General features: G+C 40.6%; 3 protein-coding genes and 1 non-coding gene across 5 annotated transcripts in view; 2 read left to right on the top strand and 2 right to left on the bottom strand.

Moving 5' to 3' along the window:
• Positions 1–7223, bottom strand: part of LOC126398989 (cholesterol 24-hydroxylase-like) — a 10211-nt gene extending 2988 nt beyond the window's left edge. The window contains exons 1-11 of the mRNA XM_050058683.1: positions 6824–7223; positions 6647–6724; positions 5047–5128; positions 4716–4789; positions 4256–4342; positions 3960–4098; positions 3723–3833; positions 3475–3637; positions 2353–2418; positions 1977–2049; positions 1807–1891 (exon numbers count right to left, since the gene is read on the bottom strand). Of these exons, the coding sequence (XP_049914640.1) occupies positions 1807–1891; positions 1977–2049; positions 2353–2418; positions 3475–3637; positions 3723–3833; positions 3960–4098; positions 4256–4342; positions 4716–4789; positions 5047–5128; positions 6647–6724; positions 6824–6963 (1098 nt within the window). The 5' untranslated portion in view covers positions 6964–7223. The remainder of the gene's footprint in view (positions 1–1806; positions 1892–1976; positions 2050–2352; positions 2419–3474; positions 3638–3722; positions 3834–3959; positions 4099–4255; positions 4343–4715; positions 4790–5046; positions 5129–6646; positions 6725–6823) is intronic.
• The window catches only part of LOC126398977 (hormonally up-regulated neu tumor-associated kinase), a 987429-nt gene that overhangs the window by 611846 nt on the left and 351919 nt on the right, over positions 1–23664 (top strand). The gene's annotated exons all lie outside the window — the stretch shown is intronic.
• On the bottom strand, positions 10732–21102 carry LOC126398986 (cholesterol 24-hydroxylase-like). Its single transcript, XM_050058679.1, has 15 exons — positions 20883–21102; positions 20667–20744; positions 19865–19946; positions 19567–19637; positions 19257–19343; positions 18917–19055; positions 18694–18804; positions 18446–18608; positions 16006–16071; positions 15700–15772; positions 15529–15613; positions 11805–11915; positions 11573–11661; positions 11390–11456; positions 10732–11303 (listed from the first exon to the last, which is right to left on the bottom strand). The coding sequence occupies exons 1-15, from the start codon at positions 21020–21022 to the stop codon at positions 11115–11117; spliced, it is 1551 nt and encodes a 516-aa protein (XP_049914636.1). The 5' UTR covers positions 21023–21102; the 3' UTR covers positions 10732–11114.
• On the top strand, positions 21184–21256 carry trnat-ugu (transfer RNA threonine (anticodon UGU)). Its single transcript has one exon. It is a non-coding gene; the product is annotated as a tRNA-Thr (tRNA).

Below are 23664 nucleotides of genomic sequence, written 5' to 3'. Positions count from 1 at the left end.
TTTTTTTGGGGAGTTTTTCCTGATCAGCTGTGAGGGTCCTAAGGACAGAGGGATGTCGTATGCTGTAAAGCCCTGTGAGGCAAATTGTGATTTGTGATATTGGGCTTTATAAATAAAATTGATTGATTGATTGATTGATTGATTGATTGATTGTAAATTTTCACGACTCTATTTTGCACAGTTGAGAACTTGAGAGTCAGTGAATGAATGAATGAATAAATGAATGAAGATGTGAGTAAGTTACAGAATGGATTCAAAACATGCTTCACTCCTAAAGAGCTCAACCATGTCTTTCCTATATTCATGTTATGTAGAGTTGGGTACTGGACTTGGGACTTATAAGAGTACCGATCGAATCATGTCAGTACTACTGTGTGCCAATTCACGTTAAATCAATCAGTGCCAAATTTCGGTACCTAAGAGTGCATCCAGGCGAGAACGCTAGATTTGGATAGCAGAAAGAAGCACTGCAAAGAACCCTGAAGCTGGGAAGCCAGAGCTTGTCGGCTCTCTGGCAACCAAAACTATCGCAGCAGTGCCAATAGTTCTGGCATCTTGTCCTTTTTCTTTTAGAAACAGCCTGGTATCACTGCTGTCTGTGACTCCCTCCATCCATCAATCCATCCATCCATTTTCATCCACTTATCCGGAGTCAGGTCACGGGGTCAGCAGGCTGAGCAAAGTACTCCAGAGGTCCCTTTCCCCAGCAACCCCTAGCTCCTCCTGGCGGATCCCAAGGCGTTCCCAGGCCAGATGACCTGTATGAACCACCTCAACAGGCCCCTTTTAATGCAGAGGAGCAGTTGCTTTACTCTGAGCTCCCGCCGCATGTCTGAACTCTTCAGCCACCCTACGGAGGAAACTCATTTCAGCCGCTTGTATCCCTGATCGCATTCTTTTGGGCACTACCCAAAGCTCATGACCATAGGTGAGGGTTGGGACATAGATGGACCAGCAAATTGAAAGCTTTGCCTTCTAGCTCAGCTCCCTCTTCACCACGGCAGTCCACTGCTGACTACGTGCCCAATTGCCTGTCCATGTCACGCTCCATTTTACCCTCACTTGTGAACAAGGCCTTGAGATACTTGAACTCCTTTGCTTGGAGCAGTAACTCTCTCCCAACTCAGAGGGGGCAATCCACCCGTTTCCAGCAGAAAACCATGACCTCAGACTGGGAGGTACTGACTGTCATCCCGACCGCTTCACCCTCCACTGCTGATCGGACGATACAACCGTAAAAGTAAATGATCAATCTTTGACCTAGTGTGTCTGGTACCAATAACGCTTAAGAACATGGTGTTCGTTATGGCTATTCCATGACTAGCACAACAGTCTAATAACATGACACCACTCCAGTTTATCAGGCAGGCTGTTCCTCCCAATCACCCCTCCTTCAGGTTTCTTCATCGTTGCCCACATGAGCATTGAAGTCCCCCAATCATAAGGGTACAAACTGAGTCCCTGGGCGGTACCCTTTACAGGTTTTTGCTGTTTCTGTTAGTGTCTTTTGAATTACATACTTACACATATATACATATTTGTCGGTTGTGTCAAAACAGAGAGTGAGAGAGACGAGCAGAAACACAAACACACAAGCAAACAGACAGATGAAGACTTAACTCCTTGTGAGATTAGAAAAGAACACAGGAGCAAATTTGCTAGTTGACTGCAGCTTGTCCAAAAATTACATTTTTGTTACAATAGAAAGAGTAAAGTACCAATAAAAGCTTGGGTACTGGTATCAAATCCCTGGTAACACCACAGGTATCGATTCAAAGGTGATCAGTACCCAACCCTTATAAGTACCTGTGATAGGTAGACCAGTTTCCCCAGATCGTCATAACTGATGTCCTGTTTCATTCCAATGACATCATCCACCTCGTTCTTCACTCTGAGAAATAAAAACACAACTGAAGAAACCATCTTTTAAAAAGCTACGTAATGAAACTCCTTTGCACTGAATTATTGGTTCTTACCTCTCCAGTATTTCAGGATGTCTTGAAAGTTCCATGATGCAAAAGGCCAATTGGTTAGCTGTTGTTTCTTGCCCTTAAATGTTAGAACATTACCTTCAAATGTGGATCAACTACATGCAACACACAGTGATTGTATTCTTTATACCAGAAGTGGAGCTTTAAATAAAACTTCAGCTAAAATCACAGTAAATGTAGGACTTAAATATTAATGTTGTTTACAGAGGAGTATATGGATTATTGCTATTGAGTATTTTACTCCAAAATCTCATGAATTCACTACCACACTGGTGGATAGTTTACATTCTGGGTAACATTGTTAGCCTGACTTTGTTTTTGGAGCATTTCACACATCAAAACAGAAACGACACAAACCAACCTGCAATGAAAAATGTCACAAAATTGTCCAACATCAACTCTTCATCTTCTTCCGTCATGGTTTCCTCTGAAATAATGAAAAAAACAAAACAGATTTGAAGAAGTAAATCAGTATTCCAGTCATCTTACCATATAATAATTAAAAAATATAATATCCATGTGCCTCCGTGCACCAGTCAAGTTTTTCTTTCTTTGTTTACATCCATGTCTATGAAAACATGGATGCTTCACACACAGACGATGTATACAATCAGCACAGTTTCAAGGTGGACACCTAAGAATAATGTCACCAATTCAGTATCTGACCAAATGTCTCTCCTCTGTTCCTGAGATATGACGCTGAATAATGGCCAGAAAAGTGTTTTATGCAGAACATTATGATGTCACAGTGATGTTGACCTTTGACCTTTCGGTTATAAAATGTCATCACTTCATTAGTTTATCCTATTAGACATTTCTGTGAAGTTTTGTCATTATCAGCATATTATTGTGTTATGGCCAAAAAACATATTTTGTGAGGTCACACTGACCTTGACCTTTGACCTCCAACCACAAAATTCTCATCAGATTATGCTTCAGTCCATATCGATGTTTGTGCCAATTGTAAAGAAATTCCCTTAAGGTGCTCTTGACATATCGTGTTCACGAGAAAAAGACAGATACACGGTCATAGCCTTGACCTTTGACCACCGAAATCCAATCAGTTCATCTTTGAGTACTAGGGAACATTTGTGCCACATCTGAAGAAATTTCCTCAAGGTGCTCTAAGGATATTATGTTCACAAGAAGGAAACGGAAAAGGTCACAGTGACCTTTGACCACAAAAACTAATCAGTTCATTGTTGAGTCCAAGGGAACGTTTGTGCCACATTTGAAAAACGTCCCTCGAGCTTTTCTAGAAATATCGTTCAGAAGAAGGCGATGGATGCATGGCGACCTTGACCTTTGACCACCAGCATCTAATCAGTTCATCCTCGAGTCATTTGAAATTAGTAATTCATTTACTTTTGAGAGAAGTAACCAGCAGCTGATTACTAATTTTCAGTAACTTACATGATGATGATTACAACACAGGGATGTTTAAACTTTCCTCTCATCTAATCTGAACTTTAGGGACCGTCACCTTTGCCAGCTGTTTTGATGATCTGTGTGAGGATGTCCTTGGGGACGTCTTCGCCGTTTTGCATGGCGGTCTTTCTGCTTTGAATCCAATGAGCTCCGGTTGTGCGCAGCAGGCAGCATGCGTCCCTCACTTCCTTTATGAATGGTCGGTTCTTTGGGTTGTACTGGAAATGCAAAATTTGAGGATCTCACACAGTTTATAATACTGTCACAAAACAAACTCCGTAAAAACCTGCAGTGAAGTCATACCTTAAAAAAGCTGTTTCTGATGTAGTGCACCATCCCTTTCAAACATGTTTCGATGGCTTTCGGGAAAACTGAACTATCCTTCAGCTGGTCCAAATCCACACCGAAAGCAACCTGAGAGTTAGAAAGAAAACAAGTTAGCTACAACTTGATTAGATGAACTTTTGTGACGTACACAAAAAACATTTTTGGATGAGGGCTACTGCAGTGGAAGCTGTAAAACAGACGATGGCACAATACCTTAGCAATAACATCAAGGGTAACAAAGTTGACCAGACGCAGCATGTGGGCCTCTATTTTGCTATCAGCGATATCTGTAAGTTTAGTCATCAGTTTCTCTGCCCTCTCATTGAAGGTGCCCATTAGACCTCTCAAATACCTGGAAATAATGGGAGTTTTAGACAGTGGATGAGCACAGCCAGGACATACCTGCACAGCTCCACAAACATTATGCACATTACAGAGCAAAAGAAACCAAATCTGAACAGAATCTACGATTACAAACACTGGATATAAAATAAAGGTTGAGCACTCACAGGCTGCTGAATGCAGGGTCCATGATCCGACGCTGTTTATGCCACTGCTCATGGTCCTGAGCTGTTACCAGGCCATTACCTAGGAACCTTAAAAAAGACAAATGGAACACAATGCTTTCAAACCAGCCAAATAAAGATGTAAATTATCTGAAATAAAACAGTGAAGTGAACTAGCGCTGGGTGGTATAACGACTGTGTACGATATATCGATATATTTACAAGCAACATATGACTTAGACACAGTTTATATCAATACAGTTGTGTTACATAACGTATACCAGTGTACATCTCTCCTCTCTCACACTTTGCACACAGCTCTGGCCCCCTCATTCACTCACTCACTCATTCACTCATTCACAAGTTCTCCATCAACACTCAGAGACACAGAGCTGCTCCTCTGTTTAATCTGTTTGTTCATTAGTCCTCAGTGCGACATCGGTCTGATAGTCTGATGAAGAACCTTTGACCAAACAGGTAGAAGAGTCTCTTGTAGACGAATCTATCTTTGGGATACTTTGGGGACATCAGGACCTCCTGAAACAAAAACAACAAAAGAGGGAAACATTAAAAAAAGGTTTTTTTTTAATGTAAATATCATCAGTGCACATGTGTATACATTTTTACCAAAAAGGACTATAGCTGGCACTGAAAGGACTTTTTTTTTTTTTTTATCTTTCAAGGATTTCTACCACAGCAGGACAATCTGTGTTTCTGTGCACTTTCACAGTTTATCATGCAATGCTTATGTAACTAATGATTACACATATACTACTGTGGCACATGGTGTTTACCTTGGTTGTCTCTGGGCAGGTCACATTGAGCATAACGTAATGCAGAATATTAACCCTGTAAACAGGTCCGTAACTCTCAGACCTGTAAATAAAAATGTCATTATGGGTTTGAAGTGCAAATACAGTAAGACATCTTAATGCCTGGCTCAGAATACACAACATTTCTGTCTGTTGCTACAGTCACTTTGTCAGATTAGGTGATTGTGGAGTCATAAAATCGTGCCGTGGTATCAACCCTGGTCGTCTTTCACGACATGTGTGATGTCATTGGGTTATTCTTGTCCTATTTCTATTATTATTTATCATTTACTATTTATAACTACAGCACTGTAGCTGTTCACGTTCCAGCTGAATTGTTACTGTAGTACCGTGCAGGAGCTACATTTGAAGCACCAAACGCAAATTATGCAAGTCACTGTATTTCCTCCTTTATCACCTGCACCTGGTTTATCGTCCACAGAACGAGGCTGCACGCCGCCATTTTCATAAGACAACAAAACAAGCTGCAGTGAGAGTCTCTCTCCATGGGATATTTAAAAAATAGCAGCTTTGTGCATTTAGTCCTTCTCAGGCAAGCTCAGGAGTTTAGTGTTGCTGTAGCCCACAGGAACGACGCTCTGTGATGCTTTGTTTTTCTCAGAGTGAGGATTAGAATATTTGCAGTTCATATAACCAGGCTGAAATTTGCTTGAAGATCCACTCATTACTTAAAGTGTCTGTCGTATAAAAACTAAGTAAAGGTCAAAGTTGTCGCAGTGAAATTTAAGGTTTGCTGATGGATTCACGTCATCAACTCATGCATTGAGTAACATTACAAGTAAATGTTCCACCTTAAAAGTCACTGGCAGTTTCTCAGACATTTAGATTTAACATTTAGATTTAGCATTTAGATTTAGATTTAGCATTTAGATTTAGATTTAATATTTAGATTTAGATTTAGCATTTAGATTTAGATTTAATATTTAGATTTAGCATTTAGATTTAGATTTAATATTTAGATTTAACATTTAGATTTAGCATTTAGATTTAGATTTAATATTTAGATTTAACATTTAGATTTAGCATTTAGATTTAACATTTAGATTTAGATTTAGCATTTAGATTAAGCATTTAGATTTAACATTTAGATTTAGATTTAGCATTTAGATTTAGATTTAATATTTAGATTTAACTATGTAATATATTTCTAAGTTAACAAATATTGCTGTAAATGTGGTAAAAGGTGACAAAATTCACAACACTTTTTTAAACATTGTTTGAAGCTAAATGTGGCAAAATGTTGATGTTATTTTCAGCGTGAACCACTTTACAAATGGCACCCCATAATTACTGAACTGTACTGCTCAGTGGAAACAGGGCTTTAGGTGTGCGGTGTGCAGATTGGACCCTTTGGTGGGCCAGTTCTGGCCCCCGGGCCACATGTTTGACACCCCTACCCTACTATAAGGTGTATATTACTATAAGAAAGCACTGGTGTAGCTGGGACCGACCGTGACGGTGTTTGCGACAGTGTTTGTCCTCAGTTGATCTTATTTTTTCCATGACATGTTAAATATTTGCATGTATTTGTCCTTTACCACATATACATTAAATATCTTACCACTCCAGCAACTTGTCGTGTACAAGCCCGCCATTTCTCATGACCCTCATAAACGTAGGTGAATGTCCTAAGAGAAAACTGTAGGAAGAAAAGCAAAGTGCGACACAAGAGTTTAAACTAACGTCAGGAGACGAGCTATAGAAATACAGTGAGACAACTGTCACCCGCTCCACTCACCTGTCTCTCGGTGGCCCGGGTATGTGGTCATATTTCATATGCTGGTGTTTCACGTACAGGCAGTAACCGAGGAACGATATAAAAACCAGAGAGAGGAGGAACACAACGGTCCAGCTCAGAATGACAGAGAAAACTGCCATTTTCCAGCTCCCACAGATTGAAGCGTTAATGTCCGGTATAACTAGTCCAAAGTGCTCCGGTAGTCTACAATAACTCTGTCAACATGTCGGCGTTACCTCTGACACAGAGCACACCTTAAACACGTTACTGTACGTTAGCCTTGTATTCAGAAGAACAGTCTCAATGACTCAGCACATTTTTTAACTGCTGTAAACAAAAACAACAACAACGCACTTTCAACGAGCCTCTCTGCTGAGGACGGAGGACTCGAGCCTGCAGGGGCGTTTTTAACATCTCAGGACAAAGGGGGGCTCAGCCCAGACCTCTATGTTTGGGTGGGGGGATTTTTTTATTTTCTATTTTATTAACAATCCACCTTATTCCTGAGTGCACTACTATAGAAATGATTATGTGCACAACTTCCAGTGAGATAGCGAAAGTAGTAAGTTAGTCCCATAGACTGTCTGTGGTTAGTCCCACATGGCTACTCTTGGTCCATGTTTCCACAAAAAACGATCCACTGAAAATGGAATCTTTTTTCATTTTTCGTTTTGATATTAATCGCCAGTGCACATGTAACATAGTTGAAAGGGTTCGTGTTGAAATTAATGGTTCAAGCCCGCTAAATGGGACAACAGTGCCATCTGCTGTTTTAATCGGTACCTGCAGTCAGTAGGTAGCAAAGGATTATGGGTAATCTTCAAAGAAACGGATGATCTGCATTGAGGTAACATGTCTATGAATGTCTGTGGACAAAATAATATTAACTAGGTCATTCAGGTCATGCGTTGATCTTGACCATCATTGCCATGTTGATCCTAAGTAGAATCGCTGATATTGATCAAGGACCATCACTGCTATGTTGATGTCCACATAAACAAATTATCCAAAATCAGCATGTTGATGATGATGGTCCTGGATAAACCTAACCAAATCTATCCAGGATCAACATGGAAAAAAGGAGGGAAAATGTGTTAATTGCAGGAATCTGCTTCTGAAAAATGCTATTATAATACTATTGTCTTCACTCTCCTGTTAGCATAGCCTACCTAGTTAGCAAGCTAACTTGCTAATACTCTTGTCTATGGGCAAGTTTACTCATTAGCATAGCCAACCTAGTCAGCAAGCTAACTTGCTAATACTCTTGTCTATGGGCAAGTTTACTCATTAGCATAGCCTACCTAGTTAGCAAGCTAACTTGCTAATACTCTTGTCTATGGGCAAGTTTACTCATTAGCATAGCCGACTTAGTTAGCAAGCTAACTTGTTAATACTCTTGTCTATTGGCAAGTTTACTCATTAGCATAGCCAACCTAGTTAGCAAGCTAACTTGTGAACCCTGCAGCAGGTTATATGGTTTTTGCTAAGTGAGGATTTTGTTTAATTGTACTGACTTCAATTTGTAAAACTATCTTACTTTTCAAGAAGCACAAAGGGTGCCCCAAAAGAAAAATCCAAATGCCACAATGGTCCAGCGGATGCTTAAAGAGCTGGGGATGATTGACGTTTGGAGAGAGCTTCATCCACTGGACAAACAATTTACTTATTATTCTTCACGTCATTCTTTGTGCTCAAGAATTGACTATTTACTTATGAACAAATCAGAAATACATAGAATTAAGGAATGTAGGGATTAGGGTTGTATCCGACCATTCAGGAGTATACCTAACTTTACATTTAGCTAGCCAGCAGAAAAATACACTTTGGCGACTTAACACTGGTATTTTAAATGACAACGCAGTACAGAAAGAGATACAGAAATAATCTGAAACGTTTCTCCAAGATAATGATAATGGAGAATTGTCCCCAAATACCCTATGGGATGCAGCAAAGGCTGTGATAGGAGGCAGAATAATTGCTCTCACAGCTCCAGGAAAAAAGAAAAACTGAAAAGATTATCTGCTTTACAAGAGGAAATGAAGACTTTGGAGATTAGACATATTGACCAACAAGACCCACAAATTAAAACTAGATTAAATAAGGTTAAACAAGACATAAATGGGTTATATGATGAAATAGAAATAGAAAAAAACAACAAAGGTATTATGAGGCATGAGGTAAAGCAATTAAACTTCTATCCTGGAGAATAAGAAAACAACAGAAGAAGAATACAATTTATAAAATCAGGCATCCTATAACACAAAATATCTGCACAAATTTGGAAGACATTCAATAAGCCTTTGAACTACACTAGAAAGATTCATACACCCAACTGGCTAGTGCCGATACTTTAACAAAGGAGACATTTCTAAGTTCTTTGGACTTGCCATCCATAGGAGAACAACAGAATGTAGAATTATTGGCAGAGATAACAGCAGAGGAACTAGATAGAGCTCAGGGCTTGAAATTAACTTTTTTACATGGTAGCACTGGTGCTCCTAACTTCAAAAAGTTAGGAGCACAAGCAAAATTTTTGGAGCACTCACCGTAATGTAAGAAGCACCAACAGTGTAATTGATTTTTTTTTTATTGCAACAAAAAGTCGACATTATACTGTATACATTACATTGTATGTGTATAGTACACTTATTAACAACTTTTTCAGTTGAAGACATTTTTAGAAAAAACACCACTGAACCACTGAACACCACTGTGAATGAAAGAGAAACCTTACAAAGGCAGGCACATCAGAATAGGAGGGACAAGGAGCGGAGTGAATACATTTCGTAAACAACCAACATGGCTACTGATTTCGAAAATGCTATGGTAAATGTGTTGAACGAACTGAAATGTACATTTTCTTTAAAAGTAGAACAAACGGCTGCACTGAAAGCTTTTATTGAAATAAAGGATGTGTTTGCCGTCCTTCCTACGGGGTTTGGTAAGAGTTTAATTTACCAACTGGCTCTGTTGATCGGGAAAAAGATGGGACTCAGTGAAAACCCAGTGGCTATTGTTGTTTCTCCGCTAGTTGCTCTCATGGAGGAGCAGGTCAGAGAAGTGACCAAGCTGGGAATCACAGCCATGCAACTCAGAGTCCACAGTGAGGAGGAAATCTGCAAAGACGGCAACACTCTTTCCCAGACATCATCACAGCTCTTCTCCGCTGCGCGCTGCACGCTGCACGCTGCACACTGCACTTGCTTGCTGGTCTGTTTACAGTGGCGTTGTGCTAGCCTACGTCACACGTTTTGTTTACTCTGATTGGTTTTCCGTCTTTCCAATCGCCTGTAGGGGCACTTTGAGTGACAGCCATTGATACCGCCCCTTGGGAATAGAGGAAATGTACACTCCGTGTCCAGACCCATACGCGTTTTGCGAATTGGGTCTGGCAACGCCAGGCTAGTTTAGTGGTGGTTCAGTGGTGTTTTTTCTAAAAAAGTCTTTCAGTGTTTTCTTCATTTTCTCTTCTCTCCGGCATGAATTAGCTTCGGCTTCTAGTTCTGAGTGACAGAAGTGCCGTGGTTGCGGAGTGATTTGAGGCTAATAACCAATCTAAAATCAGCATTAAAGGTCAAGCTCACGTTTGATTGGTCATTGTCAGCTCATGTGGTAGAGAGAATCCTGGGAACTTTATCAGTGTAGCCTACTAACCTGAGGGGGGGAAAAACTTGTGAATGAGACATTCGACTTGGGGGAAAAATAGTCGCACCAAGAGCTTAGTCGCACCTTAACCTTAATAACCTTATAGTTCATGCAAAGAAATCTAGTAATATAGGTCGGGTGATTGTAGTTAAAAAGATACTTTTCAAAGTTTTCTGCAAAGTCAGAGCACCCCGTGTACATTGTCAGTACCAAAAACAAAATCACTGCACAGCAAAGTGACTGAAAAATAAAATTAGACTGTCTCATATTAAAATAATCATCAGTTTATTAAAGTGCAAAAGTTACACAGATAAAACAGGTTATTTCCAGCAAGTTAAAGTGGTAATGATACTGTAATCTACTCAAAAGTGTGTTTTACCATACCCTTACTGTTAGGTAATAAAAATCATCATTATAACTGCATGTGAATATACAGTCTATGTCTTCAAAACAAACACAGCTGATGCTATTTTCTTTACAAAGAGAACAAAAATGACAGTAAAGGTTATAAAACAACTCTACAGCTTGTGAGGGTTTTGGCTGAGGCAGAAGAGCAAAGCTGCAGGCAGTTAGATATTTTAAGCGACCCAACAACCCAATTTCACCACACTGACTTTTATGGTTTCTTCTTATGTTTTATGATCATTTATTTCTTGTGATTCCTGTGTCTGACGGAGCACACCACCCCGCTCTTCGGCCTGAGCGTGCCAGTGTCCTCGATGTCAAAGGTCTGTCCCGGCACCGTGCCAGTGTCCTCGATGTCAAAGGTCTGTCCCGGCACCAGACTGAAGTCAAACCTCTGGAGCAGCTTGGCCATCACCACTTTTGCCTCCATCTGTGATCACCCACCACCCACTGAGTTAATTCCACGTGTTGTTATGTTTGTGTGTTTGTTTACTGTTTGTGACCGTCACCACCCACCTGAGCGAAGTTCTGTCCCAGGCATGAGCGTGGGCCGAGGGCGAAGGGGTAGTAGCAGAAATAAGGCCTTGAAAAAGAGATTAGAGGACATTTTCCTTTTTTATCTGGGACAATGATTTGTGTTTTAACATGTTAATACTAAAAGTAAAACATGTCACGATGTGAAAACTGGATGCTTCTTACTTGGGAGCATCTGGGTGAAATCTGTCTGGATCAAATGTCAGCGGGTCCTTGAAGAATTTATCCATCCTCCCAGTCACGTAGCTGTTAAACTGAATTTCAGAAAAAAATATTGAACATTTAGACAGCAGATCATTTTTCATGCTTCATCAGTATCACATATTTATATAAATCAGTAACAAACTATAAAACCTGTTAGGGTTCTGACACCAGTTGTTGCTTTAGAGGTACTCACAAAACACGTGACTCCGACAGGTATGTGGATACCGTCAATGACAATGTCTTTGAATAGATCACGAGTTGTGCCTGGAGCTGTCGGGTAGATCCTCAGAGTCTCTTTCAGCACCTGTGGGGAGGTCACAGTGTGATGTGCACATCTTGAGTCAACTGACCTTTCGCTAAGCCCCGCCCCTTTGTGAGGGTCCCACAAGCTGTCAGAGTAAGCATGGAGCCCACACTGTAACTAACTGCACTCCCTGAAGAAATATTATCATATTTTTGGAGAAATTAAACAGTGATTCCAGAGAGCAGCAGACACAGGTGTCTACAGTCTGTGTTTGAAGGATATATCCAGGATGTCAAACTGACTCAGCAGCAACAACAGGTTAAAAAGACAAAGATAGTTAGAAGCTAAAGCCGAACTATAGGCTACAGATCACAGTGTAAAAAAAAAAGGGAAACTTTGCTGATATTGAACCAGCTGTGTGGCATCACAGTGTGTGCAGATGAATGGTGTTTGGCTTCGCCCCCGTGCCGACGCCAGCACCTGGACCTCCGTCACCGGACGGGCAGGGATCTCCAGTCAAACTACGTTCATCTGCACACACTGCGATGACACACAGCTGGTTCAATATCAGCAAAGTTTCCCTGCTTCTCTTATGCAGCAGTTACAGGCCAATTTTGCTTTTGAACGTTGACTTCAAAATCCTTTCCAAAGTTCTCGCCTTACGACTTCAGACTGTTCTGTCACCTATCATAGGGCTAAATCTGACTGGTTTTATGCCAGGCCGACAATCCTTTCACAACACTAGGCGCCTGTTTAACATTATAGCGTCACCCTGTTCTTTATCTCCTGAGGTTGTGGTCTCCCTCGACGCGGAGAAGGCCTTCGACAGGGTTGAGTGGAGTTTTCTGTATGAAGTGTTGGCCAGATTTGGGCTGGGTGGGGCCTTTGTTGAGTGGGTTAAGCTTCTTTACCCCTATCGCTTGTGGGACGGATGAGTCTGATTAAGATGGTTGTCCTCCCCAAGTTTTTATACTTTTTTAGCACCTCCCTGTTTTGCTGACTAAATCTTTCTTAAATCATTCTTATGGAATGGCAAACCGGTAAGAATCCGCAAATCAATTCTGCAGTCCCCTAAAAACAGAGGTGGTTTCACCCCCCCTGTCTTTAGATATTATTATTGGGCGGCCAATGTGCAAAAGCTTCTTTTCTGGATGTGTTAAGATCAAGAATCCTTGCCTGTGTAATGTTCTCTTTAGCTGTTAGTGTGTTTGTGTTAATTTCCTGTTTTATTTTGAAATCCTGTTGTTTTTGGTTGATGTCTAGTTTTACTTCCTGTCTTTGTTCTTTTCCCGCCTTTTGATCACTCACCTGTGACTGATTTGTAATCACCTTCACCTGTGTATATATACCATGTGTTTTCACCAGCCCTCTGCCAGATTACCATTGTCTCCCAGTGTGTTCATGCTTTCCAGCCCTGTGGATCTAGTTTTGTTTGCCTGTTTTTTTGGACTTTGAAGACTTTTGGTATGTTACTCTTGGAATTGCCTTCCTTTGGATTCTGCTTGAATTTTTGAGTAACGAACTTTGACTTTCTGCATTTTTTTTGTCCTGGGTTTTTTTTCTCTGCATCTGAGTCTTTTCTTCTGAAACGTGTCAGCCTGTGTGGGTACGTTTAGAAAACAAAGTCTTTCCTTTTTTTATTGCGTTCAGTTTTGTGTGCACAACTTCCTCTACCTGTGTCGAGTATGGCCAGCTGTCCTGTTGTGGCTGTCTCTTTAAAGATCTGGTGTCAGTTTAGAAAGGCTTTTGGCCTTCTGGGTCCATCCACTCTGACCTCCATATACAGAAATTGTGCCTTCGAGCCACCGAGGACCGATTCAGCATTCCGGGTCTGGCATAACAATGGTATAAAATCAGTTAACGATTTGTACACAGGCAAGACATTTTCCTCTTTTACACAACTTCTAACGGAGTATAACCTCCCTCAACATCCTCTTTTTCGCTTCTTTCAGGTCCGTGACTATGTTAAACTATTTCCCCACTTTCCAAATCGCCCTCCAGAAACCTTAGTTGATATTCTTTGAAACACAGATCCGATTGCCAAGGGATGCATTTCTTTTGTATAGGTCTATTTGGGCTGCATCTTCAACTTCCCTTACTGCTGTTCAAAACGCATGGGAGGAGAGTCTTAATATTAAATTAACTGAGCAACAACAGCAATCTGCACTTTCTCTTGTTAACTTGTCATCAATCTGTGCTAGGTACAGGCTGATCCAATGTAAAGTTCTTTTTAGAACTCACTATACAAACGCAAGACTTGCAAAAATATACCCTTCTGTTTCCTGTGGCAGATGTAAATCGTCTCCTGCGAATCATGTACATATGTTCTGGTCTTGTGCTAAACTAGGGTCGTTTTGGTCATATACTTTTGATACATTAACTAGGGCATACAGTTATGCTATTGCTCCAAACTGTCTATCTGCAATTTTTGGCATTGTTCCTTTTACAGGCGTTCCTAAAAATTTGAAACAGGCCTTGGCATTCACTACCCTGTTGGCCCGTCGGCTGATTCTCCTCAATTGGAAACTCCCCAGTCCCCCCCTTGCATTCTCGTTGGGTCCGTGAGGTGCTTTATAATTTGAAGCTCGAAAGACTCAGGTTTACACTAAAAGGCTCGGTGAAATCATTTCATGTTACTTGGGATCCTTTTCTGAATCACATACATTCTCTAGACTTCTCCTTTGAGTTGGAGGATTGATATGTGTAATTGTTTATTTACTTTTTGTTTATTTTTATTCAATATCATTTAACCTTTATTTTTTATTTTTTTTATTTATTTTTCAATTCCTTTTGTATTTATTTATTATTTAGTTAGTTACTTTTTTCATTTCCATTTTTGAACTGCTCTTTTCATCTATTTCTTTCTCTCTTATTTGGGTTTTGAGTGTTTGGCCTGGCAGTGGGTTGTGGGCGGTGGGTCGGAAGGGAGTTGACATTCAGATGTGACAATCAAGGTTTTGTCTTTTCTTTACCTGATGCTGTATATCACACTGTCTTGTCTAAAATGTTCAAAGTGTTCTATAAATAAAGTTTGGGGGAAAAAAGTTTCCCTGCTTCCCTTCACTGGTTCCTGTACAGCAGGGTCGGTCTTTGTTTCACTGTTATAATCATTAAAAAGCAAAAGCAGCATGTGTATACATTCAGTAGGCTATATCTTCAGTAGCTAGCTAGCTAACCCTACACTTTTCAGGGTTTGATTTTGGAACGGGGAAGAAAACGTAAATTTTTTTTCCAACCTCTCCAAGTAACAAGTATCATTAATACACAACGTGCCCCAGGCACAACATTTAGCTCCAAATCCACAAAACCAGCCTGAAGATGAAGGAAATCTGAAACGACTGCATTAGAGTCAATGGAGCACAGCTGTGTTGTTGTCAGACCCTGGTCTAAGCCGGCCTGATGCTACATTATGATTGGACAGTCTGCGTTGGGGGCAGGACTCAGCGAAGGGTCAGTAACTTAAAAAAATATTTAAGCACGTTTAAGCAGAATTAGAGACGAGGCAAATCCTGGTTTAGTGTGTTATCTGCATATGAAGCTATTCCTCATATAAAAAAAAAAGGAAAAGAGTAACTGTATGTAGGCTAACTACAGAGTAAGTGTATGAATGACAATGTAATCTGGAGATGGACACACAGCATGCTTCCTCCTAAAGAGCTGAATCATCATGTACCTGTGAGAGGTAGACCAGTTTCCCCAGATCGTCATAACTGATCTCCTGTTTCATTCCAATGACATCATCCACCTCGTTCTTCACTCTTTACAAATAAAAACACAACTGAAGAAAACATCTTTTAAAAATCTACATTATGAAACTCCTTTGCACTGAATTATTGGTTCTTACTTCTCCAGTATTTCAGGATGTCTTGTAAGTTCCATGATGCAAAAGGCCAGTTGGTTAGCTGTTGTTTCTTGACCTAAAATATTAGAACAATAGACCCTTAAACTGTTAGTAAACAGTGTGAGGTTTTTTGGTGGGTGGGGCTTAGATGGAGGCAAAACAATTCTCCACAGACATTAGCCAGCGCTAGCTAGCAAGTTCTGTTGGCTTGTTTCCGACAATGAAGTGTCCCATTAACATTGTTAGCCTGACTTTGTGCTACAAAGGATAAACATTTCAAACATCAGAACAGAAACAACACAGCCTCACCTGCAATGAAAAATGTCACAAAATTGTCCAGCATCAACTCTTCATCTTCTTCAGTCACGTTTTCCTCTGTAATAACAAGAAAATAAAATTGAACAAGTAAACCAATATTCCAGTCATCTTATCATATAGTTTGGGAAAAAATGAACAAAATTAATATATGTTGTCCCCATACTGGGCGAGGCACTCAAGGCCTCCCGTTAGAGGCGTTTCGGGTACTTCCCATTGGTAGGAGGCCCTGGGGCAGACCCAGAACACGATATAGGGATTACATATCTCGTCTGGTCTGGGAGAGGGACGTTTGGAATGCCTTGTCTAGCCTAATGTCCCCCTGACCTGGTCTGGATAAACTACCAACTGTTCACAATCAGATACAGTACATAGAGTATGGAAATAAATACCTTTCAAATAACTTTCAGTCCAACATATATTCCATCTATCAATTTTCATCTGCTTATCCGGAACTGGGTCGCAAGGGCAGCAGGCCAAGCAAAGCACTCTAGACGTCCTTCTTCAGCCTGTCCTGGGGGATCCCAAGGTGTTCCCAGGCGAGATGAGACACACTATAATCCCTTCAGCATATTCTGGGTTGACCATGGGGCCTCCCATCAGTTGGACACACCAGGAGTCATCCTGATCAGATGCTTGAACCATCGCAACTGGCCCCTTTCGACAAAGAGGTAGCAGTTGCTTTACTCTGACCTCCCTCTGGATGTCTGAGCTCCTCACCCTATCTCTAAGGCTGAACCCAACCTCAGAGACAAGTCATTTTGGCCACTTGGATCCACAATCTCATTTTTCAGTCACCTAACAAAGCTCATGACCATTGGTGAAGGTCGCAACGCAGATTGACTGGTGATTTGAAAGCTTTGCCTTCTGGCACAGCTCCTTCTTCACCAAAACCACCGCAATCTGCCTGTCTATCTTGTTCTCAGGAATGAGATGACCTTGACCTTTGACCACCAAAATCTATTCAGGTCAGTGTTGAGTCCAAGTGGACGTTTGTGCCAAAGTTTAGGAAATTCCTTTGAGGTCTTCTTCAGAAATCATATTCACAAGAATGAGATGGACACAAGGTCACAGTGACCTTGACCTATGACCACTAAAATGTCATCAGTTCATCATTGAGTCCTGCGACCTTTTTGCCAAATTAAAAGGAATTCCCTTAAGGTGTTTTTAAGATATTGTGTTCACAAGAATGAATTGGACCAGGTCACAGTGGCCTTGACCTTTGAACACCAAAATCTAATCAGTTCATCTTTGAGTCCAGGGGACTTTTGTGCCGAATTCAAAGGAATTCCCTTTAGGGTTTCTTGAGATATCTTGTTCACAGGAATGAGATGGACCAGGTAACAGTGACCTTGACCTTTGACCGCCAAAAACTTACCAGTTCAGTGTTGAGTCCAAGTGGACGTTTGTGCCAAAGTGTAGGAAATTCCCTTGAGGTCTTCTTTAGATATCACATTCACAAGAATGAGATGGACACAAGGTCACAGTGACCTTGACCTCTGACCACCAAAATGTCTTCAGTTCATCCTTTGCCATTATGTCATCATTCGTCCTGTGCCAAATATGAAGGAATTCCCTCAAAGTGTTCTTAGGTATCATGTTCACAAGAATGACATGGACCAGGTCACAGTGACCTTGACCTTTGACCCCCAGAATCTAAGTTTATGACCAAAATCTAATCAGACTTTAAGGTGCTGACCCTTCATGGTCGGCTGCAAACCACCCCAGTGCATGCTGGGGGTCACAGTCTGAAGAAGCCATCAGAACGACACCATCTACAAGAAGCAAAGATTCAATTCTGAGGTCCCTAAACCGCACACTCTCCTCCCCCCAGCTGTGCTTTTACATCCTGTCAATGAATATCACAAACAGAATCTGTGACAAGGGACAATCCTCGCAGAGGCCAACATCCACTGACTTTGTGTTCTGACTTTGTGCTGAGTATACGGACGCAGCTCTGAGACCGATTGACTCATAGCAACGGCCCCAGTACCCCACAGGCACGGTCCTAAGCCCTCTCCAAGTACACAAAGCATATGTAGACTGAATGGGAAAACATTCATGACCCCTCTAGCAGCCAATGCAAGGGTGAAGGCCTATGGGTCAATATGGCATGTAGTGTTAAAGCACTTTGAGTGACTTGAAAGTCACTATGTAGGTGCAGGTCTATGCATTTATAATTGCACCTCCTGAATCTGAAGTTAGACAATTGGCCTCATTTCGAGTACCCTGAAATAAACAAAACTAAATGAATCTAATAATATGAATTGTTAATGACGTGCATGTTGAGATAATGATACTTGTACTGTGTACTTACTTATCTAGACCCTAAGAACTATTGTTTTTTTCCACTTCTATGAACCTATTACAACACAGGGATATTCAAAGGTCCTTTTATCTAATCAAACTGAATCTGAACTTTAGGAACCATCACCTTTTCCAGCTGTTTTGATGATCTGTGTGAGGATGTCCTTGGGGACGTCTTCGCCGTTTTGCATGGCAGTCTTTCTGTTTTGAATCCACTGAGCTCCAGTTGTGCGCAGCAGGCAGCAAGCGTCCCTCACTTCCTTTATGAATGGTCGGTTCATTGGGTTGTACTGGAAATGCAAGGTTTGAGGATCTCACACAGTTTATAATACTGTCACAAAACAAACTCTGTAAAAACCTGCAGTGAAAATATACCTCAAAAAAGTGGTCTCTGGCCATGTACACCATCCCTTTCAAACACGTTTCGATGGCTTTTGGGAAAACTGAACTATCCTTCAGCTGGTCCAAATCCACACCGAAAGCAACCTGAGAGTTAGAAAGAAAACAAGTTAGCTACAACTTTCTCGACGTACACAAAAAACATTTTTGGATGAGGGCTACTGCAGTGGAAGCTGTAAAACAGACGATGGCACAATACCTTAGCAATAACATCAAGGGTAACAAAGTTGACCAGACGCAGCATGTGGGCCTCTGTTTTGCTATCAGCAATATCTGTAAGTTTAGTCATCAGTTTCTCTGCCCTCTCATTGAAGGTGCCCATTAGACCTCTCAAATACCTGGAAATAATGGGAGTTTTAGACAGTGGACGAGCACAGCCAGGACATACCTGCACAGCTCCACAAACATTATGCAATTAGACAATGTTGTCAAGAAGAAACCCACAAACTGAACAGAACCTACGATTACATACACCGGATATAAACTAATGGTTGAGCAGAGACTCTGCTGTGTCTCTTTGTGGTTATTAAATCACTCACAGGCTGCTGAATGCAGGGTCCATGATCCGACGCTGTTTATGCCACTGCTCATGGTCCTGAGCTGTTACCAGGCCATTACCTAGGAACCTTAAAAAAGATCAAATGAAACACAATGCTTTCAAACCAGCTAAATAAAATTGTAAGGTTGCCTAGGACTTAAAAGTTGACTGACAGTACTCATGTATCTAAAATGCCAGTAGTTGTTGTCAGGTAAAAAAACAAACACTGATATCGTTCTTGGGACAAACAACGTAGTACAGTATCTGTATCACATAGACAGTGTTGTTAATCTGAAAGTCTGATGAAGAACCTTTGACCAAACATGCTGAAGAGTTTCTTGTAGAAACTATCTTTGGGACACTTTGGGGACATCAGGACCTCCTGAAACAGACCCATCAAAAGAGGGAACATTAAAACACAAGGTGTTGTCAATGTAAATATGATCAGAGAATATGCGTGTACACTTTCAGCAAAAAGTACAAGAGTTGACATTGTGGGGACATTTTTTTAAGGATTTCTAGGGTGTCCTTCTGTGCACTTTTACAGTTTATTGTGCCATGTCTGCAACTGATAGTTACACAGATACTTTCTTAAGGTGTGGCTTTTACCTTGGTTGTCTCTGGGCAGGTCACAATGAGTACAACATAATGCAGGAAATTCAGCCTGCAAACAGGTCTGTGATTCTCCGCCCTGCAAATGACATCATAATTGTGGGTTTGAATAGCAAATAATGCAAATATTTACACCCAAAGTGAGAGTGCACCATCACAGTAACTTAAGTCTCCCGACCACTCAAAGCGCTTTTACACTACGTCACATTCACCCCTTCACATACTGGTGGCCGAGGCTACGTGTTTGTAGTGTGTTTTTCATAATTTAGTTTTGTCAGTGCCTCAGCAGCAGGGTTCCACCCATATTGTTTACAGATAGGAGTCTGCTACAGATTTAAATTGCTCCTGAAACCTCTCAGCCGTCACAAGTGCACCAACTTTAGGTGTGCAAAGTCATCTAGAGGGCCAGACTGGACCCGTTTGACACCGCTGTTTTAAACTTTCAACTTTAAAACATTACAGCTTAAGTTAATAAATTCTAATAACTGAATTATGGTGGAGAGAGGCTAATATTTGTAGCTTACGGAAGGGTCAAAAATGACGTTACACCCCAGCCACCCTGCTACTCGGATAAGAACAGTCCCTAAGTAGTTATGAAATTAAGGAACAACAGGAACAGGTCACACCCAATGAAATTATGCTGACCTCTGACCTACTATGCAGCCTACAGGGGGAGGGGTAAAGTAATCACGCAGTGGCGGTACCTGTGACCTCACCTGACAGTTCGGTTCAGGTGTTAAAACATTTACATACATTCTCCCTTCACATTTTCATAAAACATCACCTGTCCTGTCCTTACCACTCCAGGAACTTGTCGTGAACGACTCCGCCATTTTTCATTATTCTCATAACTGTTTGTGAGTGTCCGAGCAGGAAACTGTGAGGAGACAAACACAAAGTGTCTACACCAGACTTTTAGCTAATGAAGCTAATGTTTGCTAATGTTAGCTAATGTTCGCTAGTGACGAAGCTAAGAAACGTTCGAGCCAACTTCACAACCACCTGCCGCACTCACTTGTCTCTCGGCGGCCCAGGGATGTGGTCATACTTCATATGAAGGTGTTTCAGGTACAGGCAGTAACCGAGGAACGATATGAAAACCAGAGAGAGGAGGAACACAACGGTCCAGCTCAAGGCTGTGAAGAAAACTGCCATTTTGGTGAAGTGAAGTCTCAGAGACGAGACGCCGTCGTCAAGTCGATGTTTGACCAAAGTCGACTGTCGCCTAATGAGGTCGATATTTCCATGTTATCGGTCCAACAGAGCACACATACACGTATTTAAAACCGTACTGTATTGTCTCGTGGTACAGTACGGGCTCCATAGCTCAGTGGTTAGAGCACTGGTCTTGTAAACCAGGGGTCGCGAGTTCGATCCTCGCTGGGGCCTGCTGCCGGGTTCATGCTTTTCATTTTCAGAAGCGAGTTCGAGCCCTGCTTGAACTTGACTGGTCTCTTAATTTCGCAGTAAATATTAACTGTGTCCTCTGACCTCTCTGCTACAGTCAAATAATGCTGTTGTAACAACTGATAGTCACGGAAGTGATGAATAGCCTTTTTTTGTGATCAAATTTTTATTGAGTTTCAAGATATGCAAAGAAAATGAAGGCAAGGACACGTGTTGATACACAGCAATATAGTACAAAACTGTACCGCCCCACCTTTAGCCCACCCCCAGTTAGATCTCTATATAATTCAACAACAGAATGTGTCTAGAAAAAAATAATAATTCTTTATTTTTCATTTTTAATTATTATTTTTTTAATTCATTAATTACTTTATTATAATTGTTTTTTGTTCATTTTTCTATTTATTGTTATTAATAATATTTATAAATAATATAATTATTATTTTAAAATAAATTATTGTTTTACTTTTTAATTTTTATTTGTATTTTTTAATTTATTAATTAATTTTCTTATTTATTTTTTGTCTATTTGTTATTATTATTATTTTCCTTTTTCCTTTAAAGTTTTTTTTTATTAATTATTTTTTAATTTATCAATTTATTTATTTTTTTTTACTTTTTCCATGTTAATTTTAAATAATAATAATAATGATAATGTATTTTTTTACTTTTTAATTTTAATAAAAAAATGTTTACTTCATTATTTATTTTTTTGTTCATTTGTCTATTTATCATTATTTTACTTTTTCAGTTCTGTTTTTTTTAATGTAATTCTTTAATTTATTTTTTATTATTATCATTGTTTTTTCCTGTGTACAGTGGTGTTTTTTGTACATGTGTACAAACACATTTGTTTCAGGATGTGATTTGTACAATACTTTACATTGAACAGCATCAACATAAATATTACCCAGCAGTCATCTTTGTATCACCTGTATATGACAAAAATACCATAGATAGATAAATAGATCCTTTATTGTCATTGTATGTTCTACAACCAAACTTTGTTTGAGCAGTCCAGTTAGCAGCATATAAATGTTTACACATGCATCAACACACACTTGTGGGGGGATGTGAGGGGTCCGATCTTATGTTTGCAGCCCATGTGAGAAGACGGCCTGAGTGGATGTCACAAAGGTTTGGTGGGGGGATGCCAATGATCCTCTCAGCTGTCTTGACAACCTGCTGCAGGTCTTTTTTTATTATGCTGCAGGTCTATTATTATGCTCTCAGTTGTGCAGTGGTAAAAGCGGATCAGAAGTTCCTGAGGAAGCCTGTTACATTTCAGGGTCGTGAGAAAGAACATCATTTGCTGGGCTCTTCTGATGATGTGGGAGGTGTTCAGACTCCAGGTCAGGTCCTCAGCTATGTGCACCACCAGGAACTTAAAGCCTGCAACCCTCTCTACCTCTTCCCCGCTGATGTAAAGTCCACTGTGATGAGAAAGAACATTTATAATTTATGATAAATTATTTCAACTGAGTAGTTTTTTTTGTAGTAGTTTATTTTTAGGTTTTATAGTTTCTGTAGAATAAGCACATAATTTTGCTTTAGATTGCGACAGACTTGGCGTCACCACCTCTAAATGGATACCTCTTTGAAATGCAGTGCCAAGAGTCAACGGAGCGCCGGACTAAAAGGAAAGGGCCTCTTTTATTTCACTCATTTTACATTTTGTTTTCTTAAAATTTAACCACTTTGTGGAACATCGGTGGCTTAGTGGTAGAGCAGGCACCCCATGTACAAAGCTGTTGCCGTAGCGGCTCGGGTTCGACTCCAGCCTGTGGCCCTTTGCTGCATGTCACTCCCTCTCTCTCTCTCTCCCCCTTTCATGCTTGTCTGTCCTATCAAATAAAGGCTAAAAATGCCCCAAAAAATATCAAAAAAAAAAAAAAATTTAACCACCTTGTGAGGAGCCCAGTGGAACAGGGGCCCCTGCCACAGCAGCTACAGCTTTGATTCCAACCGATGGCCCTTACCTGCATGTCATCCCCTCCCTCCTTCACTCTTCTAACAAAAAAGGTCAAAAAGCCCCAAAAATAATCATAAAAAATGACCCAGTTTGTCACCATTTATTGGTTGTCCGGCTATCAAAGTCAACATTAACCTAAGCTGAAGAAGCCTGTATGAAGCAGAGGTATTCCTACGTGGCACGCACCCGCTGCACCCTGTAAACTTCAGTTCATGATGAGCATGACATCGAGGTAAATCAGAGTCTTCACGACTTTAAAACTTTGAAACAAACAGCTCTGCCTCCCACCTCAGAGTTCATCCCTCAGCCATCAGTTTCAGCACAGAAGCACAAGGGAACTCCTCCGTGACTGAAAATAAGACCAGTGTTGCCAACCGAAGCGAACAACTACGTAGATACATGCTCATCACACATCAGA

This window comes from Epinephelus moara, chromosome 12, assembly GCF_006386435.1.
Source record: "Epinephelus moara isolate mb chromosome 12, YSFRI_EMoa_1.0, whole genome shotgun sequence".
In the NCBI taxonomy this organism is placed as follows: domain Eukaryota; kingdom Metazoa; phylum Chordata; class Actinopteri; order Perciformes; family Serranidae; genus Epinephelus; species Epinephelus moara.
The sequence above is the reverse complement of the archived record's forward strand: the minus strand, read 5'-3'. Positions and strand labels throughout refer to the sequence as shown.